Raw genomic sequence first — 19,174 nt, forward strand, 5'->3', positions numbered from 1 at the left:
TTACACTCACATTGTGGGACTGATGGTCACTCAAAAGGGCTCTCCACGTAAGTGCTAAGACAAAAACTAAAGCTTCTTTCTGAAATCCAACCCAGAATCGACCCCACACAAACACTTTTAGATTTTATTTTTTTATGTACAGAAAAACGGAGGTAAGTCCAGTACACTTAGCCCAGCTTGGTGGCCAGTTCTTTAGCCTTGGCTTTCTCAAGCTTGGCAATGCGAGCCACTGATTTTGGCCCCAACACATTACCACCCCAGTGACGACGGATCTGAAGGGGGGGAAAAAAAACAAAAAACAGTCAGAAAAATAGGTCAAATGCCCTTTCTACATTAAATCCAGCCTAGTGATTAGAATTAGTTAACTCTGTATCCCAGTGTTGAATCTTATTGAGCATGCCTATACTTAGTGGTTCAGTTTCTGCATGAATTTATGCAAGTCATTAAACATCTATAACCTGAAGTCAAAGAATATGCATATTTGGCAACTACAGTCTCTCCTCCCCCCCCCAGCTTGATTTATTAAGTGGATATCACTGAAAATAACTAGTGAGACCAAGAAAAGAATGGCATAAAAAAAGCTTCCATTTGAGTTCATTGAGAGTTTGTACATAATTATTTGGAAGATAAAACACTTGAGTAACAGTGAAATATATGAACTGGTATCCTGGGAGCTATAATTTTAAGTCACGCAAGTCCTGGTTCTGGATGGCAAACTGCAAAAAGTTCCTATGAAAAGGACTAAAGAGTTCTGTATGCAGGGAAGTTTTGGCCTGTCAGTTTCAGTGTAGTTTATTTTCAGCTACCTGCATCAAATCTGCATAGTTTCCAGCCTCTCTCAAGTAACATTTTTCAATGAATCTGCAAGAGTACGGGCTCAAGACAGACGTTGAAACAAAAGGGCCTGTGGCACTGGAATTCTTACCTCATCGTATCTATCATTGTAGTTGGTCTTGACAGCCTCCACCAACTTGGCTAGGGCTCCTTTATCCTCTCTGCGATGAGATGCTAGTGTTAGTTCCTTTGGAACACCAACAGAAATAGCAGCACTTTCTGATGACCCTTTTGTCTCAGGGTTAAAAGGCTCTCACTACCACATGATTTTTCAGGTGAAGAAATTCTATACACACCATTGTCAAAAGGTTCACGTCTACTATTAAAGCTACCATTTAGCATTGCCTCTCAATGCAGCAGACTGACAATACTTCAACTACAATCTCCACATTGTACTTTAGGGGGCTTGGTTATATTAAGCAGCAGTCAGTGGGTAGGTGGAGAACCTAGAATAGTAAAGAACCATTTTAATTCTAGCAATGAGTCACTGATTTGATTCTCCAGGTCATACTGAGCTGTTCAGTATCCAATATTGCAGGGTACATCCACACTGTGATAAAAGACCCATGGCATAGAGTCTCAGCCCAGGCAGTTGACTCAGGCTCAAAGCTAAAATCCAACAGTAGACATTTGGGTTCGTGTTGGAGCTTGGGCTCTGCAACATTCCTCCCCGCCCCCATCCAAGCTCCAACCCAAGCCCAAATGTCTGCAATGCAATTTTAAAAACCTACAGCCCAAGCCTGAGTCAGCCACCCTGGGCCAGCCACAGCCATGCCATGGGTCTTTTATTGCAGTGTAGACATATCCAGAGTTATACCTGCATTAACAGTGGTGTAATCAGGCCCTCTATAGTTAGTTGGTTGTTTTTTTGTTTTGTTTTGTTAAAAAAAGTCTATTGGTATTTAATCTTCCAAAGAAAAAGCCACATGAAATTTCTATTCCAGACCATGACCATCCCAGTCTATTAGCCGTCTGCGCTTTGCTTCTGAACCAAATAAATTTAGATTCTTAGAAAGCAGAAGAAACACTTACGGGTTAACTTGTGTGAAGGCAATGCTGGTGCAGGTCTTTCTGTGGACCAGTCGCCCCAGCCTGGCTTTGCCCTTGATGATACAGTATGGAACTCCCATTTTGCGGCACAAGGCAGGCAGGAAAACCACCAACTAGAAAGAGATTAAGGATGTGCAGGGTCATAGGCCCCAAAAATGAAGACTACTCTTTGGCTTTACAACATGCAGAGAATAGAGTGTGGGCTTTAGCAATTGCTCAGGGTTAAAAAGCTCATAGTTTGGTCTTCATGGTTGAGTTTCAGGTGAAGAAATTCATACATCATTGCAATAGCCAAGCCTCACTATGTAAAAGCCAGGAACTTTACAGCTAAGAACATTCAGTAAGATTCAGTTTACTATGTAAGGCACAGGAACATGCAAACAAAATAAGGATGGTACCAATCTCAGATTATTTCAAGGCTAGTTTTACCGTTCATTATAGAAAACAGCATGAAGTAGTGTCTTAACACATGCCTTTGCCAGACTCCAAAGTGGCATTAACTTGCTATGCCAGGTTATGGAGTTACCCTTTCCTAGCTCAATGCATTAGAGAGCTATGTTACTCAGCTACTGGTATTGGTGCAGACATCCCCCAGAAGTCCATACAGTAGAGGGATCTGATCTGGACCACTTTAGAACAGACTACCTGGACATGAATAAGCCACTTACCTCAATGGGGTCCACATCATGGGCAATCACCACCAGCTGAGCTTTCTTGTTCTCTACCAGCGTAGTGACAGTGTTAACACCTGTAAAGCAAGTCACTAAAGTAAAGTCTTTGATATGGCCACCTTTTTTAAAAAGCCTCACCAGGCCTTTATGCATTACATGGCTTGCATATAGATTCATGATCCAACTTAAGTTAAGGAATAGTACTAGTTTGACCAATGTTTGTCACTGTGGCCACCAGCTCTTACTGATCAAGATTTGCAAGTGAGGAATATTATATGGACAATCTGCTATAGCTCAGGGTTAAAAAGCTCGTATAGTTTGCTCTTCAGTTTGCATTTCAGGTGAAGAAATTCATACATCATTGCAATAGCTTGTCCAAGTCAACACTGACCAACGTGGAGAAGATAGGAAAAAGCAAAGTTGTTTTCAGTTGTTCAATGCCTCAGGTGAGGCCTTGTGTCTCTTTGGACACCAAGGCCAGTTCACAAACAAATGTAGAAAGTTACCAGCTCTGAGAACAGGGGGTCTCTTAGTAGGAGCATCCCCCTTTCCTGCAGCTTTCTGCTCAGCACGAGCCAGCAGCCTCTGCTTCTTCTCTTGCTTGGTTTCAGGTCTGTATTTGTGAGCCAGTTTCAGAAGCTGAGTAGCTGAAAGATAACCCAGATTCTATTAGTTGCCTTAAAGCCACAGGTTATTTCCTCCCCCTGCCCCCCCAGACACCTCTGTGCATCAGCGATCTTGGTGGTGAGTAGTCATCATTAATGATCAGATAGCAAATATTAGAATCATCATTTGCACAGTGTTGTCTTATTCTTATACTATGCAGCTCCAGGGCCAGCTTTAAGCTCTGCTGTGCAAGTCCCTTCTAGTTTGCATGTCAAGTTAGATCTCTTCCTGGCTCCCCTGCTTCATTCATACCAACATAGATCTCTGTTCATAGTATCAACCAACTAAACCCCTTTCTACAGGATCTGTGGTTAAAGTGGGGGGTGTCTTCTCGCTTGTTGCCCCTCTCTTTGTAATAAAGCAGCACATCTTATATCTGCCTCCAAGATTGCTAGTTACTTTGCATTACGTAGGCTGAAAATTCTTCTAGTTATCTTTTCACAAAGCATTTCCTTGCGTTGGGAGTTCCACCTTTGACCCCCCCCCCCCCCTCCATTTCCCTCTTATCATTCTAGGTCAGTATATCTGCCTACTGTTCCCTCCAGAAGCCTGCATCCCCAATCCAGTTCTACCCAGACTACTCATTTACAATGATGCAACTGGGCCCCATGCCTCCAGTACGCACCTCAGGCATACATGAAGGTCCAAATTCAAGATCAGGGTTTGTGTGTCTTTGGGAGAACTTGGAGGGGAATGGTACGTAACATTTCAGACAGATGGTGAACCTTAAGCCTGACAATGCACAAATGTGCTCAGATAGCTCTTGAATGGAACTACAAATTGCCTCCCACACCCCCCCAATCAGTATTAGAACCTGTACAAAGCCTTTCAAATTAAATTAACTAATTCAACATGTTGCTTTTACATGTTACGTCAATATTTTGTTTTCTCGGCCCCTCATTACAGACGACTAGAATCAAGAAATGTTTTTTGGGTCTGATCTTTACCTGTTTGGCGGTCTAAAGCCTGCGTGAACTGGTTAATTGCAGGGGGCACCTTCAAACGTTTGTAGAGGATGGATCTCTGACGCTGGAGTCTGATGTAGCGGGGCCATTTCACAAAACGTGTTAGATCACGCTTGGGCTGGATATCCTGTCCTGAAACACAGAATACAACTCAGACACCTCAAAGCCTTGTGAATGTGTTATGGACCACAGTTAGGAGTGCATCAGCGATCTTGGTGGACATATATGTCAGCACTATCACTCAGATAGCAAATATTCTTTTGCATCATCTGCACATATATGAAAAGCTGCTGTTCAACTAATTTAGGTAAATCAACATGCTAGGGAGACCGGGTCTGGTCTGTTAAAACCTGGAGTTTGACAATGTTATTCTATCATCATGCCCAATTCTTGCTGTTCCTCCCCACCATTTTTAAACCCAAGATTTCTGTCCACATGCCATTTTTGTGAAAGGAGCACATGGACACCACATTACAGTCATCTTATTTCAGATAGCCACAATATCCCTATAGCATATAGTAGGATGAACTCTACTGATTATTTAACAATACTTTACTACCACACCATAAAAGATGTATCTAAATTATATCTTTGTTTAGTGGTCGGTGTCTGTGCAGCCATAAGCCTAAACAGAGTTGTGAAGGTCACTAACGCTACAACTTTAAATCAAATGTTACAAAAATGTTGGGTTACATTTGGGATGAATTTTGCCATGTGCCAAAGCAAATACTATTACTTATTTTGAACACTCTCTCTCGAACAGCAGCTGAAACAGCCCCAAGCACCCCAAATGCACATTTACTCACCAATGCCAAAGTTCTTGGGCCTCTTCTCAAATAGAGGATTTACAACCTTCTTGGCCTCCTGCTTCTTGACTACAGCAGGGGCAGGGGCCACCTTCTTGCCCTTAGCCTTCTTTCCTTTCGGCTGTAAATGAAAGAGATGCTAATTTCCCTCCATTCAAGCAATACCTGCATGGAGGAGCTTATGTTTAAGTGGAGCAACACACAGTGTGCAGGTTCAGACCCTGCCCTTGCAGGGGTAACCATGATGCCTTAAGTCCCTCATCTTGGTTTTAAGGCTCTTTCAAAGAGCCTCTTGCAAGAGATTTTGCTTGTGCAGATCAATAAGCCATTCTTATTATCTCCCACTCGAATGTCCTTGGAGAGAAACGCTGTCCACTGCAGCGAGCAATGCACTGCCCTAGCAGAGAGCTGCATCTCGCCTCCCCCACTGGGTGTTGTAGCCACTGCGATAGGAACAAGCCCTCCTCCCCACACACAGACAGGCTCCTCTGGCTCTCCTGCAGCACTGGAACCAGACGTAAATGTTTTCACCCCACGGCAGATCACCAAGAGGCAAACCCACGAGGCTTGGTTTGGATCCGGGTCCTGCTTCAGCCAGCCCCGTCCTACCCCAACAAGCTCAGGCGCATTTGAGCCGCTTCAGACTAGATCAGCCCTTCGCCCCGGCCCCCGCCCTCGGCCCATCGCTGGGACGGGCCCTCGGCCGGGAGGAAAGGCGCTCGCTACCCCAGGGCCGCAGCTCCTGCAGGGCTAACTCCAGCCCACCGGCGCCGCAGGCGGTGAGGCCCCGGCCAGCCCCGACTCCCGCAGACTCCGCAAGACAGCCCGGCCGGACCCCCAGCGTCTGCCCCGCCCGGGAGCGCCCAGCTACGGCCTCATTTAGGGAGTGGATGGCAGCGGATTCAACCCCCTTAGGCCTAGCGGCAACAGCCCCACTCACCATCTTGGATGAAGGCGGAAAAAAAGAGAATGGGGCATGCTGGGTAATTGTATGTATGGGGCTGGAAATCCCGCGAGAGCGAGACAAGTGGCAACCCTCGCGAGAGGCGGGGAGCGGGCGAGCTGGAGAGGATTTAAAGGGGCAGTGGTCGATTTCTTATTAACCACTTATTAGCCTCCCCTAGGAGGTGGTGATTGGAGGGACGGAGCCTGTAGTGGGTGCACGCAGAGGCGGGCGGGACTCGTGAGGCGTTCCTGTGGCGATCCCCGGTGGATGCAAACAAGGGCCAATGCACTATTGAAGGGGCAATGCAGGGAAACCCCCTTTCCCTACAGCAGGTATTTCTCCCTCTAGGGTGCATTGTGCCCTTGAGAATACAATCCACTTGTCATTAGCTCACTTCACTGTTTGAAATGGTCAAGGGACAGCTCTTAAAATAAGGGACAGCTGGTCACCCTGTGTTCCTGGTCTACTGCGGGTGACTGGGGACGTTAATACTGATGCATCACGTTCCCCAGCACGAACCAGGCCGTGATGCAGAGCTTAGGAAAGTCTGCACCAGTTTTCTCCTTGCGCAACTAGATCTGGGCCAGGCCTTTACTGTGGAATGGGCCAGTTGATGGCGGCAGAGGGAACGGATATCCCTGGTTGGTGGCTGGGTCCCGTGCGCAGGACGAGCCTTCATTCTTCTTTGTTTAAAGTATCTCTCGCTCTTATGGCTACAAAGAAACTCTTCCAGAACTGACAGACGCACCCCTAGCTGCTCGAGGAGTCCGACGATCCCATTTAAGAGCTTCCCGTCAGGCCCCGCAGCAGCTCAAGGCCGCGCACTGCGGCTTTAAGGAGGACCAGCTGATTGGAGCCCGCTCGGCTCACTCCACTCTCCTGGAAACGGGTCCCAATCCGGAGCCAGGATTGGTTTCCGCAGCAGCCAACCAGCAGCGAAGGCTGGCGCGGCGGACCAATCCGAGCGAGCCGGGTGTGATGACGGAGGAGCGGGGGGGTGGTGAGTGGCAGCGCGAGCGCCGGGGTCGCGGCCGTTGGCCGCAGCGCGCTCAGCGGACACCGCGGTGCGGCCGGCTGCAAAGGGCTGCTCGGGTGGCTAGGAAAAGGTGCCTGGGTGCTGGCCGCGCGCGCTGGGCTGGCGCCTGCGAGGTGAGTAAAGCCGGATCGGCAGCAGGGGTGTCACCGCCGCTTGAGCTGCCGCCAGTGGCTGGTAAGGGAGCTGGTGCAGAGTTTGCAGGGGTCATGCCGCCAGTGCTGCAGTTCAGTCCAGCACTCGGGCAGGCTGCTGGGTACTAGAGAGCTGAGTTATGCTTGCTCCGGCACCTTGCCTATCCCCCAGGGAGCTGGTTTGCCAGCGATGCAGCCTGGAAATCTTTTAGTGGACCCCCCGTAATGTCTCCCTAGAGCCCCTGACAATAACTGTTTCCCTGGGTGTATTCCTGTTTCTTTGTTTAGACTGCTGGGTAGATTTAGCACTGTGTAATGGCCCAGTTCTGCTCTTGTTTATCAGTGGGAGCAGGATTGCAGCCCTTCCTGGGTAAGGTAGGGAGAAGAGATTGTGGGGTTTCTACTCTAGTAAGATTAGGAGTTTCATAGAAAGCAGTTAGATATGCTGGTGTAATGCTGTGATTGGAGTTATTGGGATTGACTATTTTGGGCAGCCCCTGGGCTGCAGCTTATAATAGGTTCTCTCTCTTCCTGCCTTTCAGTTACCAATCTAATTTAGCACAATGTCACAACAACGAGTCCTGCCTCAGAGTAAAGAAACCCTCCTTCAGTCCTACAACAAGAGGCTGAAAGATGACATCAAGTCAATTATGGATAACTTTACAGAGATCATCAAGACCGCTAAGGTGGGTATTTGAAAGAAGGCCAGTGAAGTCCATACCCATTGGGTAGCTGTCAGAGCTGGGCCTGGGTCTAGAAGTCCCCCCTAGAGCCCCCTCTAAATTTTATTTCCATCAGTGAAAAGAAGAGTTAAAATCCCTCTAATCCTAGGCAAGGAAGTAAGTATCTGTACATGACAGACAAAACTGGTCAGACTTATGTGAAGTTTGATTTTTTTTTTAAACATTAAATATTACCCCATAAATAGAACGTTCCCTCAAAGTATTATCCTCTCTACAGTTAGATTTAGGCAAGCTATCTGAGAAGGGTCAGTTTCCTACACCATTCAAAGGAACAAATTTCTTCCACTAACATAACATTTAACAACCATGTATCAAAATGCTCTTACCCCATAGGTATACATCCTGGAGATCACTCCTAATAACCTTCAGCTTGAGCACCTTCACAGCTGTAGGGTCCCTAAATCTTGTTTGTCAACTTGTGTCACTAGAAGATCAGTATATCTATATTTCTTCCTCCTTCTTTCTTGGACTTGTTAATCATGCTCCTGGCCTGTAATATATAGAATAAGCCTCAGGACTGTGACCAACTAGCATAGTCCTCTGCTTCTTACCCCAGCTTTCTTATCTGAAACACCTGTGGGTGAGGCAAAGACCAATTAGCCACTATGGAAAAGACAACATGACACAGATGGGGATTTCATGACATCACTGAACAAAAGAATAGATCTGAAAATAGCTGTAGATAATCAGAAAACTCCTGAATTTCTTTTGTGACTCCTTGTTTTGTAATGAACCCATAGAGACTAATTAGCTTTCTAATTGAAATCTAGATCAGAGTTGGCTGCATGTGAGTGCTGGGGAAAAGTGATCCTTTTCAATATTTTTTTGAGGTGCTTTGGGAGCCTTTGGATGAAAGACACAATACAAATGTAAGATTATAATTTAGGCCCTGATCTTCTGGTCAGTGGGACTACCCACATCCTAATTAAGCATTTGCAGGATTAGATCCTAAAGTAACATGGGTTGAAATATAAACACGTAGATCCAATAATTTTGCTCAGAATGATCATTACACCCTGATAGCTAGAAATGACCAATCTAGTTCCCCTTAGAAAAGGCTGTATTTGAAAACTGAACAGTGAGATCTAGGTGGCTCATAGAGATTCGGCAGGTGAAGCCTTCACTTCCTGGAGTGAAATTCTGCATTTATGTACACCAAACTTACCCTGCTTCTTCAATGAGGCTTTAATAGCTTTACATGGGTGAGGGTAGGTTGATACCAAATTTGTCTTCCTGAATTTTCAACCGTTCTTTTTAGCGGGTTACTAGTGAACATCTGCAAATTATGTTACTCAGTTTTTAAAAAACAGTCTAATCAAACAAGCTGGGAGTGCTGGAAAATCAATGGTAGGAAGAATCAAAGAAGACAGTCCAAAGGGAATAGAGAGGTGAAGATTGGTCTGCACAGCAATTGATTAGCATGAGGGAAGAGATAGGAGATCGACAAATGGTGTTCTCTTAACCCTGGTCCTACCAAAAGCATCTGCTAAATGGGATCAGAGACACAAGCCCCTTTATAGGTGGTTTGAACTGAAATAAAATGTTCTTTAAAGCAATAATCTCTTCTGGGGTGCAGGATTGTTGGGTGTTGAGCTGGATACACATGGCTTTTTTTTTAATTAATTTTTAGATTGAAGATGAAACCCAAGTCTCTCGAGCAACTCAGAGTGAGCAGGACAATTACGAGATGCATGTCAGAGCTGCCAACATTGTAAGTTACAGTTTGGGTGCCAAGCAGATATACTGCATAGCAGATCTTGTGTGCTCTGTGGTCTGGTACAGCATCCACGAGGCAGCACTCAGAATGCTAATGTCACCTGCTGTGAGAGGTGTATTCATTGCTGTGTGGCTTTCCCAGTGCAAAGGACCGGAGTAATTTTTCCTGTTTGCTCTGGATTTCTCTTTGGGTCCCAACCCAAAGCTACCAACTTTCACTTTTAGTGCTACCCAGTTGGAACTGGTGAGGCCCTGACTGAAATCCTGCTCTTGGCTTGCAATGTCAAAACATCATTTTGCCTTTGGGTGGCGACAAAACATGTATTTCTCATTTTATGCTACTGATGGCTGTGCTTGCCAGTGGGGCAGAAGGACACCATTGTTCATGCACAGAGTGCCATAGGGTTGCATAATGCTCATGGTGTACATGGAGAGCTGTACTGTGCTAATGTGGTTTTCCTCTGGTAAAAGCCTACTGGCTTTTGGCTCGTGTTTTATCAAGTTGCTCCTACATTGCAAAGTCTGGTATCTGGCACTGAGGGAGCAGCCCAGCAGATCCTGTTGCAGAGCCATGGTAAAGGACCATAATGTCACTCTGTGTCCCATCTCTTTAATATTTTCTCTACCCTGCAAGGTACGAGCTGGTGAGTCCCTGATGAAGCTTGTATCCGACCTAAAGCAGTTCTTGATCCTCAATGACTTTCCCTCCGTGAATGAAGCTATTAACCAGCGTAACCAGCAGCTGCGGACCATGCAGGATGAGTGTGACAAAAAGCTGATCTCGCTGAGGGATGAGATTTCCATTGACCTGTACGAACTAGAAGAAGAATATTACTCTTCCAGGTACAAATAGGGCCATGTGTACTAACAAGCCTCCTCCTGTCTCCAGCCCTTTTTGAGAAACCGTGTAGGAGAGCAGATGGTCCTTAAGACACAAGTCTGAGTGGATGTTCCCCTTAAAATTCACATCTGTGTTTTAATTAGATGAAACTTATCTTCTACAACCTAAAACAAGCCATCTCCTCCTTAAAGAGATGCTAAGCAGTCAGTCCGGTCTGAGGCAGAGCCTCTTTCTGTGCCAATTCTTTCACAAGTGTCCTAACTACATAACATGCCTATTCCTTATAGCTCAATACCACCAACCGTGTGGAGTTTGTTTAAAATGAACATTTAAAACGAGCTAAAGGGACATCATCAAGTAGTTTAGAATCAACTTTTTCCTATTTCTAGGGGAGTGAGGGGGTTGGTGGGTGGGTTTTTTTTTTTTTTTTTTTTTTTTTTTTTTTTGCAAAACCTACCTCTAATTTGTCTTTTGTGTAATCTTTTTAAAGACTTTCAATAGAACATAGGTTTTGGTGGATACAGACATTTTTTTTCTCCTGTTATGGTTGCAATCCCCAACGTTGCTACTTAATGAGATCCAGTAAGGGAAAGTGATCAGAATCAGATCTGAAAGGGACTACTTTAGCTGTACTGTCTAAAGTCAGTGAAGTGCAACAAGTTAATCAACAGCATAAATAGTGAAAAGCAAACTCTTTAAACTTCTTTCAGTTTTAATAAGCTGAGTTTTTTTTTTTTTGTTTTTTTTTTTTTTCCCCTTCCCTAATGTTGAGCATCTGTATCTACCACTAAAGTCAACTTGAACTATAAGAGCCCAACACCTTTGAAAATCAGGCTATAATTTACTGGTAATACAGTCATTTTAGAAGTAAAGGTTTGCCCAACAGTATCCCTTTAAAACTGATGCATTATTTTAAGAAAACTTAGCTTTAGTAGCTGGTAAAAGGAGAGAAACCATTATAAAAAGATTTCTTAGGACAAAAGAGGCCCAGTAAATATTTCAGGGATGAGTGGAAGGGGAGTTAAGTAGAGTTACAGAATGCTGACTGATTTAAGCAAAAATTCTGGCCCTACCTGGGTCAGGACTTTATTATTCCATACCTTGATCAAGACAGTACAGCAGTGGATGTTGTCTAACAGGGAAATAAGCAATAATGCCCAGGGATGTGTGAGCCTGTAGTATATATGACACTGGAATCAGACACTCTGGCGTGTACACTTGTGGCTCTAAAATGGTTATTTTAATCTTTGGACCAATGGGTTTTGACCATGCTGGCGTGGTCTCCGATCTATCTAGCTGTAAAACTGCACTAAGCAATCCTTCCGAGCAGAACTATTATCTGAGCAGATTTGTTCTGTTTCCCCCTCCCTCCCCCCTTTTATTCTCTTTCTAACATGAAGTGCTCACATGGTGAGAAATCTTGGCTAGAGTATAGAGTTTTGCTCTCTTTTAATGAAGCTTCATGTCATGTAGCGGAAGCTAATATTTTATCCACCGGCCCTTGAGCACTTATTCCCTTTTCCTTCATGTGCCATCGGCTACAGGTTTAAAGCAATCTTTATTTCCGCACCAAAGAAACATGTGAGTAGTTAAATAGAAACAACAAGTGGCTTATTCAAAGTACTTCTGTAACTCGAGTCGTAAGATTTCTTTTTTTATAGAATTTTAACTGTCTGATGTGGAGAAAGGGGTTTCTATTTTGTATTCAATTACACATGGCTATAGGATGTTAACTGTGTTTAAATGGTTGTAAATGCAAGACTCCGACTGTACCCGGAGTGGGCGATGTGCACGGATTCTGAGAGCTCCGCTGAGGGTCAGTAGCTGGCTATCAACTCCTTGTACCCCCTAGGACCAGGCCTATCATTTTGTTTGATAGTGGCCCGGTGCTGCTCTCACTTAAATAGACGAGAGCTTTGCAGTTGACTTCAGTGGGAGCAGGACAGTAGGATTCCACACAACAGCCATTCCAAATTGCTCTCCCAATCTCTGATTTCCCTTGATGGGTTTTCACCATCCCCCGTAGTTGAGGCTTTAGAGTTTTACACCGGGAACGTTGTTTCCTGGCATCCCTTCGGGTGAGGCTGCAGAACATTGCATTCTCGGCACCCAGTCTGTTAGCCTCCACCTGTTCCCTGTGTATTGCTGGGGCCTGCATGTCTGTGTGCAGGCAAAACACCTGTTGACTTTACTGCTTGCCTGTGAGAGGGTTATAGGATTAGACTCGGTGTGCTTTTGGGTAGGTGTCACCTAAAAGGGCATGTTCTCACTCCCGTCACAGTAACAGGGGTCTGGAAGACACTCTTGCCCCATATGCAGTATTTACCAGTATATGTGTAGGGTTTTTGCTAGTAAATATTGATTTCGTGAGGAAACTTGTAAGCCAAGCATCTTTCAAAGCAACCCATGTGCTTTTGTGTTCTAGCATGTGCCTTCCCACACAGTCCCAATAATGTGCCCTGGGGGAGCATTTAATCCTGAGAATCAGCCTACCACCATCTCCTTTGAGGTCCCATCCAGCAAAGCCTCGGGATCCTCGCCACTGTGAGGTTGGATGGTGCCTTGCAGGGTCCCAGAGCCGCTATGAGCTGCAAGTTACTGGCTGGAGAGTTTTAGTGCAGATTTTGAGGTCTATGTAATTGTGGGAGGACAGGGGAAAGGGAAGTGCCCACTTCCTTTCCACTGCGGCATTCCACCCAGGTGCTAGGCTGAAGAGTTCTTAGTAGTCCACCAGTGTGAGGTGTGCTGGACACCTTGCCCTAGTCCGCTGGGAGCCCGTCACAAGGGGCTGAGATCCAGGAGCAAGGGAGAGAAATGGTAGGTGGATTCAGAACTAATTAGGTCCCAGGCCTGCAGTCCTTCATGCATAACTCAGTGGCCGCCTTGTTTTGCGTAGGCACTACAGGATGGGGTGCTAAGTCTTCATACCCCAATGAAGGTACCTCACTTGGTGACTGTGCAAAAGCCCCAGAGGCCAAGCCCCCTCTTCTTCTCTTTTGCAAGCCCAATGGGGCGACTGCTGGAAAAGAGATGACTTGGCATTAGCTCAAATCTCTGTAACTGCCCAAAACCAAGTGCTTTAAAACCAGTGACCTCCTCGCGTGCCTGGTCCCCAAAGCAGTAGCCTTCTATATTCCAGCTTGCCTTACTGACCGGAGCTCTGCATTCCTGATCCACCAGTACCATCTCTCTGAGAGCATGGCTTGGTGACTGGAGAGAGGGTTTAGAGTTCAACTTGTTGGACGTTGTCTCTTCAGTTCATAGTGTTTAGTCTCTTTTTACAAATATTTTTACTCTTAAAATATTTCCCATAAACCTCTGTTTGAGTCTATTCATTGTAAATAAAACAGAAACAAGAAAACCACTGGACCCCTTGGGTTTGTTTTATTTTGAACATAAGCTACTTCCCGTTCCAGCACTCACTTCGGTCTCTAGCTCTTGCATGGGCAACTGCTTCCTCTCTTTGGGGTTTGTTTGTTTTTTCCACTCTCTTCCAGCATTTTTTCCTCTGTTTTTATTTTGATTTATAGCCCTGCCGCTGTGCATCCACCTCAGACCAGGGCCCAGGGCAAAACAGGGGCAAGAGTTAGGCACGAGCTTATGACTACAGGATTTACCATAACTGTTCATCCTACTGGTCCACCAAATCTTGTACCCTGCAGTGGTCAAACCCTGTAGTCTGCTTTTTCAGAAGAGCTGAACACCCACAATTCCTGTTTAAATTCATGGGAGCTGCAGATGCTCAGCACCTCTGAAAATCTGGCCAAAGATGCTGCAGGAGAAGGCATAAATCTCCCATAAATCTTTGCAAATGGGGGAGCCCAAACTTTTAAAGGTGGCTGCTGGTTTTTAGATCTCTTAGACCCGAGTTTGAGAGCTGCAGAGAACTCGCAGCTCCTGTCAGTCGGCATTCTGAGCACTCAGCTTTTCTCAAAAATCAGGGTCCAGTGTCTTAAACTGAGTGCTCCAAATCCCAGGCAAAGGGCCTGATTCTCCTCTCCGTTGGGTTCTGAGCCAGCTCCCAATGACATTGCCAGGGAGGAAATCCTGACCCGACTTAAGTGAACGGGAGTTTTATCATCGACTTTAACGAGGCTGGGATTTGCCCCCAGGCATCTTTCCTTTGACTTGAATGGGAATTAGAGTGGGCCCAGACACCAATTTCAGCCTGGAGTAACACCACTGTCTTCCATGGAAGGACCCTGATCCTCACTAGGGCAGTGAGATCACACGCCAGCCCGAGCCCCGTTAGCGAATATCCGTGTCGTGTGACTCATGATACAGTTATGTTGCACGAACATTATGTCCATGGACGCTTTTGCCATTTTCTTAACGCTTTGCTTCTGTCTTGCTTTCTCCCCCCTGTTTTTTTTTTTCCCCCTCCCCTCTCTGATTGCACCCGCTCTCTCTCCTTACTGGGGTGGCTTGTGCTGGAAAGCTACAGTCTATGTGACACCAATGACCTTCCTCTGTGCGAAGCCTACTGGAGAGAAGACCCTGCCATGCTCTCCCCCGAAGGCTTCTCCATGCCTCTGGCAGCTGCCACGGCAGAGCAGAGCACAGCTGCCCCTCAGAACTCAACTCCATCTCACCCTCACGTGAACGGGCATGGGGCAGGCCCCACAGAGCACTCCTGACGAGGATGCTGTGCCTGCTGAGCATGCTCCAACCCGGTGGCGCGGAACTGCTGGAGTCTGCCCAGCGGCTGCATTGAGCCAACCTTCTCCCGCTGCCAGGATAACGTACTGCAGTTGTGTTTGCAGGTCAGCTGCTGCCGTTCACTGGATAACAGCAGTGTCGTCTTCACCTCTTGGGCCACGCTCGTGAAAGTGTTACCAGGGGGCTACGGTAGAAGGACGGGAAATGGACTGCTGTAGCCACTTTGAGCTAGGATTTGTCTTATGTTACTGCATGATGGAGAGACCATTAGGAGCACAGAGTTTGTCGCCATATGAATCCTGGGTTGGGAACATGTTGTGCTGTGCATGAATCTAGTGTACTCTGGTTCTGAATAGGAAATTTGGGCCAAGGTTTGGATTTTATTTTTAGTATTTATTTCTTCCTCCTAAGACTCAAGTTAATCAACATTTGGGTGTTTCCTATATCAGTATTCTCAGCCTCTTCTGGGGTGGCACTAACATGACTTGTGCTGTAGTTTCCAAGAATAATAATCTCTTTGATACTTGTATACAGCGCTCTTCACCTTCAAGGTGCTCTGCACACTTGAATCCCTGTGTTTGGTAATTACTGGGATGGGAGAGTTAAGACTACCTGGACTCCCCAGAACACTGCTGCCACAGAGATGAATACTATTTCCTTTGAAGTGCAAGGCAAACTGAGGCAGCAGTGCAGAGACTTGCCCAAGGCTATAGACGGAGGCAGTGTCAGAGCCAGGATTAGAATTAAGGACTCTCTTGTAGCCTGATTTTGGATGTTTTAGTAATTTGAATGGGGTTATAGGCTCACCAATTGATCTGATCAGAAGATAATAAGGTTCTTGTCCCGGAACCAGACTCCAGAAGAGTTTTATAGGGACCCCAGGGTGCACAGCAGGAAGGTTCTTAGTGATAGCCAAATTTTTATAATTTAATAAGCTTTTATTAAGGTAACATAAAATGATAAACAAATGACTGGTATAAAGAAAATGAATAATCAAATGGATCATGGATAATACAATCTTAATTTAGAGATTCATATGATATATATATATTTCTACGATATGCTTTGGATTAATATACTCACACCCTTCCCTGGCTGAGAGATGTCTGATTCCTCAACTCTTGAGTACAGGGGCAGAGTAGGCATTGCTCAAGGGCTAAGAGCTCTAAGATTAACACTACAAATACTAAGTATAAACAAAGAACAAAATCTTAACACGCACTAAAAGAAGCTTCAAGCAGGAGTAGCTGACGATTGATGGCCCCAAGTAGCACGATTTGCCCCTTCTTATACCCTGAGCAATAGGGGACCTCCTTCTAAGTCCAAACTTGGATTTGTCACCCCCAAGTTATTAGGGTACACCTATTCTGTAGGCTGGCAGGTTCGTGTGTATTAATGGCATATCCACATCCTTTCCAGATGGTTCCAGACAGTTTGTTTATCTCACCTTTGTTATTTCTGGCCCCTTTGTGGGTTCTGTGGTGTACCTGTGAAGTTTACTTGGGGCATAACCTGAGACAGCCCCCCCTGTTTTGATGCCTCCTGACTTATCCAGGGTAAAGGTTATAACCATATTTGTCTTATCCTTTAACTCATCACTACTTATCTGGGCCAAAGGTCTTGAACATATGTATGCCAACTGCCTTAGCTTTCATACAGGATGTGGCCTGTAGGGTACCTTGCATTACAGCTAAAATATAATATAACTCTATTATAATCAAACAACCATACTTAACTCTATGAGGAAAGATATACATATATATGCAAGCAAGTAGGCTAGTCTTATAGGCTACACTCTGGCTCCCAGCTGGGTGCTCAGACTACATCTTTCTGTCAAACGATGGATGAAGCTGCTACGAAGTTAATTTTTAGGGCAATGATTAGTGCTGTTTAATCAAAGAAAAGGAGGAGAATTGTGGTTTGATGGGTGCTGATGGATAAGAAGCTCTTTGCTTCCTCTTAACTAGGGAAACATTCTGTGCAGTTTCCTTGTAAGAAACCATTTCTGGTGCTTCTGTCAAAACTTTCCTGCAGCACCTGAGTATTTGACTTTCACTGTCCTTAAGAGAGCTCTCTCTAGCTTGAAAGCTTGTGTCTTTCACCAACAGAAATTGTCCAATAAAAGATATGACCTCTGCCACCTTCTCTCCCATATCCTGGGACCAGCATGGCTACAACACCACTGCAACCAGCTTCCTCCTTTCAGTTATTTAAGCTAATTCTAGCTGTATAATTGAAAGAAAGTATTTGAAATGGGATGTAACCATGACAGATCAATGTCTAAACATTGCAGAACTACCGGTGCACCCAGAACACAATTAAGACTGGGACACCGTTGTCAGTATTCTGTAGCATCACACTGCTCTGGGGGGTTGTTGTTTTTTCTTTCTCCACTTATTTTGTAACTAGATAGTTGAATAAAACTAACTTTTTTTGTATAATTTTTAGTGTGTGTGTTTATAGCTGCAAGGTGGTAGGCGTCGTGAGAACCCTAACTGTGGGTATGTATTAGGAAGATCCCAAAATGTTCAGCGCAAAGCCCCACTTCAGCTTCTCTTACAGCTGACACTGAAGTTGGGCTATGCAGAAGGGTTGATTATTGCTGAAATGAAATAGGCAAGGTGAAGCAGGAGGAGGTCCAGTGAGCTTGTCTGGTGAGCTAGCCAGGGGCTTTCTCAAACCTTGCTATACTTTTTCACCTACATCACAGGCCACTGTTTGGACCCAGTCGGTGTGTTACAGCTCATCACAGATGTGAAATCTTTGTTGCTAAAGCCTGGCAACATGCAGAACATAGGCATCTTATTTGTTGCCTCTCAGATAGATGTTAGAGACAGTTCACACACCTCACATCTTGCTATGAGAAACTAAGGCTGAGATTTCCAACTGGCACCTAAGAGTTAGGCACCTAACTCCCACTGAAAGGCACCCATGAATCCCAACTCAAAAATCCTGACCTAAAAGATCACTGTCCAAAAAGTTCCTGGGGTGAAGGCTTCCCTGCACCAACCTCATGTAGTGTTCTTAATATGACCACTGCTTTAATGCCATGAATCCAACCCAAATGTCAAAAAAAGCTACCTTGCCCTTTGCATAGGGGGAGAGTAACTTACTTATTTTCTAAGATTTTTATTTTACTTCTAAAGACCAGTAAAGCTTCATTGCAAGTACTACCCTAACATGTCCTTTCCTCTCTGACTTCCTAACAAGGAAAACTACTGTTACGGATGCAGTTCGACAATCCTTACTCAAGCTAATGTTCCACTGACTTTAACCTGTGTTGAGCGTGAATATGAGGACTGAAAGAGCAGGGCTAATAGCCTGAGGAAGCAAAACCATATAAAAATACTCTTCCATAATGATTAATCAACAAAGCCTTTTACAGTGTTTATGGTACTTTATTGATAAAAGATAAACATAGTGTGTTAGCTTGTACACAGTGCGTTAGGTCATCCGTAAACTACAGATCGCACTTCCTAGATGGGTATAGCAGGCTTCTATACTGCCTCATTGGCACAAAGAGTTAATGTTAGTTACATATTCTCTCTTTACTTATTGTTGCCAACTCTCATGATTTTTAGCAGAGGTTCCACCATACTTAAGTGTTTTTTCCCAAAGCCCTGCTCCCGGAGTCATGTGATTTCATGAGAATCTTAGCATTCATTAAAAAGTGTCTAGAGTGAAAATGTGACTCCAGTTCAACCTTAAAGGCCCTGAAACTTGAAAGCAAATATGAAAGAACCTCAAGTATATTATTTTTTAAAATCTCATTATTTTTGTACACAGGGTAGTTGTCAGTATTAAGTTCATTAAAATCAGGATGTGTGAGTTTTCTTTGAGGTATTTCCAGGCAAATTAACTCCCAGGACACTTTAACCCATCCTAGTCAATTTACAGTGGTATAATCACATCCTGCCTCCCTAAAATTCCTTGTGCGGTTTTAATTCACTACCTGGCCTAGCTGCTATGTTGTGTTGTAAATGGTTCACTGCTGGTTTGGAGGAGGTTGAATTTTGGTGGCTGGGCAATGAACTTGTAAAATGACTTGAGAACCTCAGAAATAAAAAAGCGATGGGGCTCCTGCTGTGGCCATCAGGATCCTGGAATAAA

The 19,174-nt window shown here is 45.0% G+C and overlaps 2 protein-coding genes and 5 non-coding genes across 13 annotated transcripts; 1 reads left to right on the plus strand and 6 right to left on the minus strand.

Moving 5' to 3' along the window:
* Window positions 1-110: 110 nt before the first annotated feature.
* On the minus strand, window positions 111-8,318 carry RPL7A (ribosomal protein L7a). Of its 2 annotated transcripts, none has more exons than XM_067541869.1 (8): window positions 8,175-8,318; window positions 4,993-5,113; window positions 4,169-4,318; window positions 3,062-3,202; window positions 2,553-2,632; window positions 1,867-1,997; window positions 926-995; window positions 111-272 (listed from the first exon to the last, which is right to left on the minus strand). In XM_067541869.1, the coding sequence occupies exons 1-8, from the start codon at window positions 8,187-8,189 to the stop codon at window positions 168-170; spliced, it is 813 nt and encodes a 270-aa protein (XP_067397970.1). In that variant the 5' UTR covers window positions 8,190-8,318; the 3' UTR covers window positions 111-167. The 2 variants fall into 2 exon arrangements, with proteins under 2 accessions (XP_067397970.1, XP_067397971.1); XM_067541870.1 differs by lacking the exon at window positions 8,175-8,318 and adding an exon at window positions 5,933-5,951.
* On the minus strand, window positions 1,066-1,138 carry LOC137148974 (small nucleolar RNA SNORD36). Its single transcript, XR_010918632.1, has one exon. It is a non-coding gene; the product is annotated as a small nucleolar RNA SNORD36 (small nucleolar RNA).
* On the minus strand, window positions 2,096-2,172 carry LOC137148964 (small nucleolar RNA SNORD36). The gene has a single exon (XR_010918623.1). It is a non-coding gene; the product is annotated as a small nucleolar RNA SNORD36 (small nucleolar RNA).
* Window positions 2,845-2,922, minus strand: LOC137148973 (small nucleolar RNA SNORD36). The gene has a single exon (XR_010918631.1). It is a non-coding gene; the product is annotated as a small nucleolar RNA SNORD36 (small nucleolar RNA).
* On the minus strand, window positions 3,281-3,352 carry LOC137148976 (small nucleolar RNA SNORD24). The gene has a single exon (XR_010918634.1). It is a non-coding gene; the product is annotated as a small nucleolar RNA SNORD24 (small nucleolar RNA).
* Window positions 4,386-4,460, minus strand: LOC137148975 (small nucleolar RNA SNORD24). The gene has a single exon (XR_010918633.1). It is a non-coding gene; the product is annotated as a small nucleolar RNA SNORD24 (small nucleolar RNA).
* Window positions 6,128-18,439, plus strand: MED22 (mediator complex subunit 22). Of its 6 annotated transcripts, none has more exons than XM_067541874.1 (5): window positions 6,128-6,270; window positions 7,624-7,791; window positions 9,479-9,559; window positions 10,199-10,407; window positions 14,844-15,874. In XM_067541874.1, exons 2-5 carry the CDS (start codon window positions 7,669-7,671, stop codon window positions 15,040-15,042), a joined length of 612 nt encoding a protein of 203 aa, XP_067397975.1. In that variant the 5' UTR covers window positions 6,128-6,270; window positions 7,624-7,668; the 3' UTR covers window positions 15,043-15,874. The 6 variants fall into 6 exon arrangements, with proteins under 6 accessions (XP_067397975.1, XP_067397976.1, XP_067397978.1 ...); XM_067541875.1 differs by having other exon boundaries at window positions 7,648-7,791; XM_067541877.1 differs by lacking the exons at window positions 6,128-6,270; window positions 14,844-15,874 and adding exons at window positions 6,323-7,087; window positions 18,275-18,439 and having other exon boundaries at window positions 7,648-7,791.
* The last annotated feature ends 735 nt before the right edge of the window (window positions 18,440-19,174 follow it).

This window comes from Emydura macquarii, unplaced genomic scaffold, assembly GCF_026122565.2.
Source record: "Emydura macquarii macquarii isolate MOO-44397 ecotype Brisbane River unplaced genomic scaffold, CSIRO-AGI_Emac_v2 contig_691, whole genome shotgun sequence".
In the NCBI taxonomy this organism is placed as follows: Eukaryota; Metazoa; Chordata; order Testudines; family Chelidae; genus Emydura; species Emydura macquarii.

What these genes read in the sequence shown, in the direction of transcription:
- MED22 (XM_067541874.1), top strand. Translation starts at nt 7,669, where the DNA reads ATGTCACAACAACGAGTCCTGCCTCAGAGTAAAGAAACCCTCCTTCAG. An exon ending in AGATCATCAAGACCGCTAAG is followed by an intron (nt 7,792 to 9,478) that starts GTGGGTATTTGA and finishes ATTAATTTTTAG; the next exon opens with ATTGAAGATGAAACCCAAGT. An exon ending in GAAGAATATTACTCTTCCAG is followed by an intron (nt 10,408 to 14,843) that starts GTACAAATAGGG and finishes TGTGCTGGAAAG; the next exon opens with CTACAGTCTATGTGACACCA.
- RPL7A (XM_067541869.1), bottom strand. An exon ending in GCCCAAGAACTTTGGCATTG is followed by an intron (nt 4,319 to 4,992) that starts GTGAGTAAATGT and finishes TCTGTGTTTCAG; the next exon opens with GACAGGATATCCAGCCCAAG. An exon ending in GCCTTCACACAAGTTAACCC is followed by an intron (nt 996 to 1,866) that starts GTAAGTGTTTCT and finishes ATCTCATCGCAG; the next exon opens with AGAGGATAAAGGAGCCCTAG.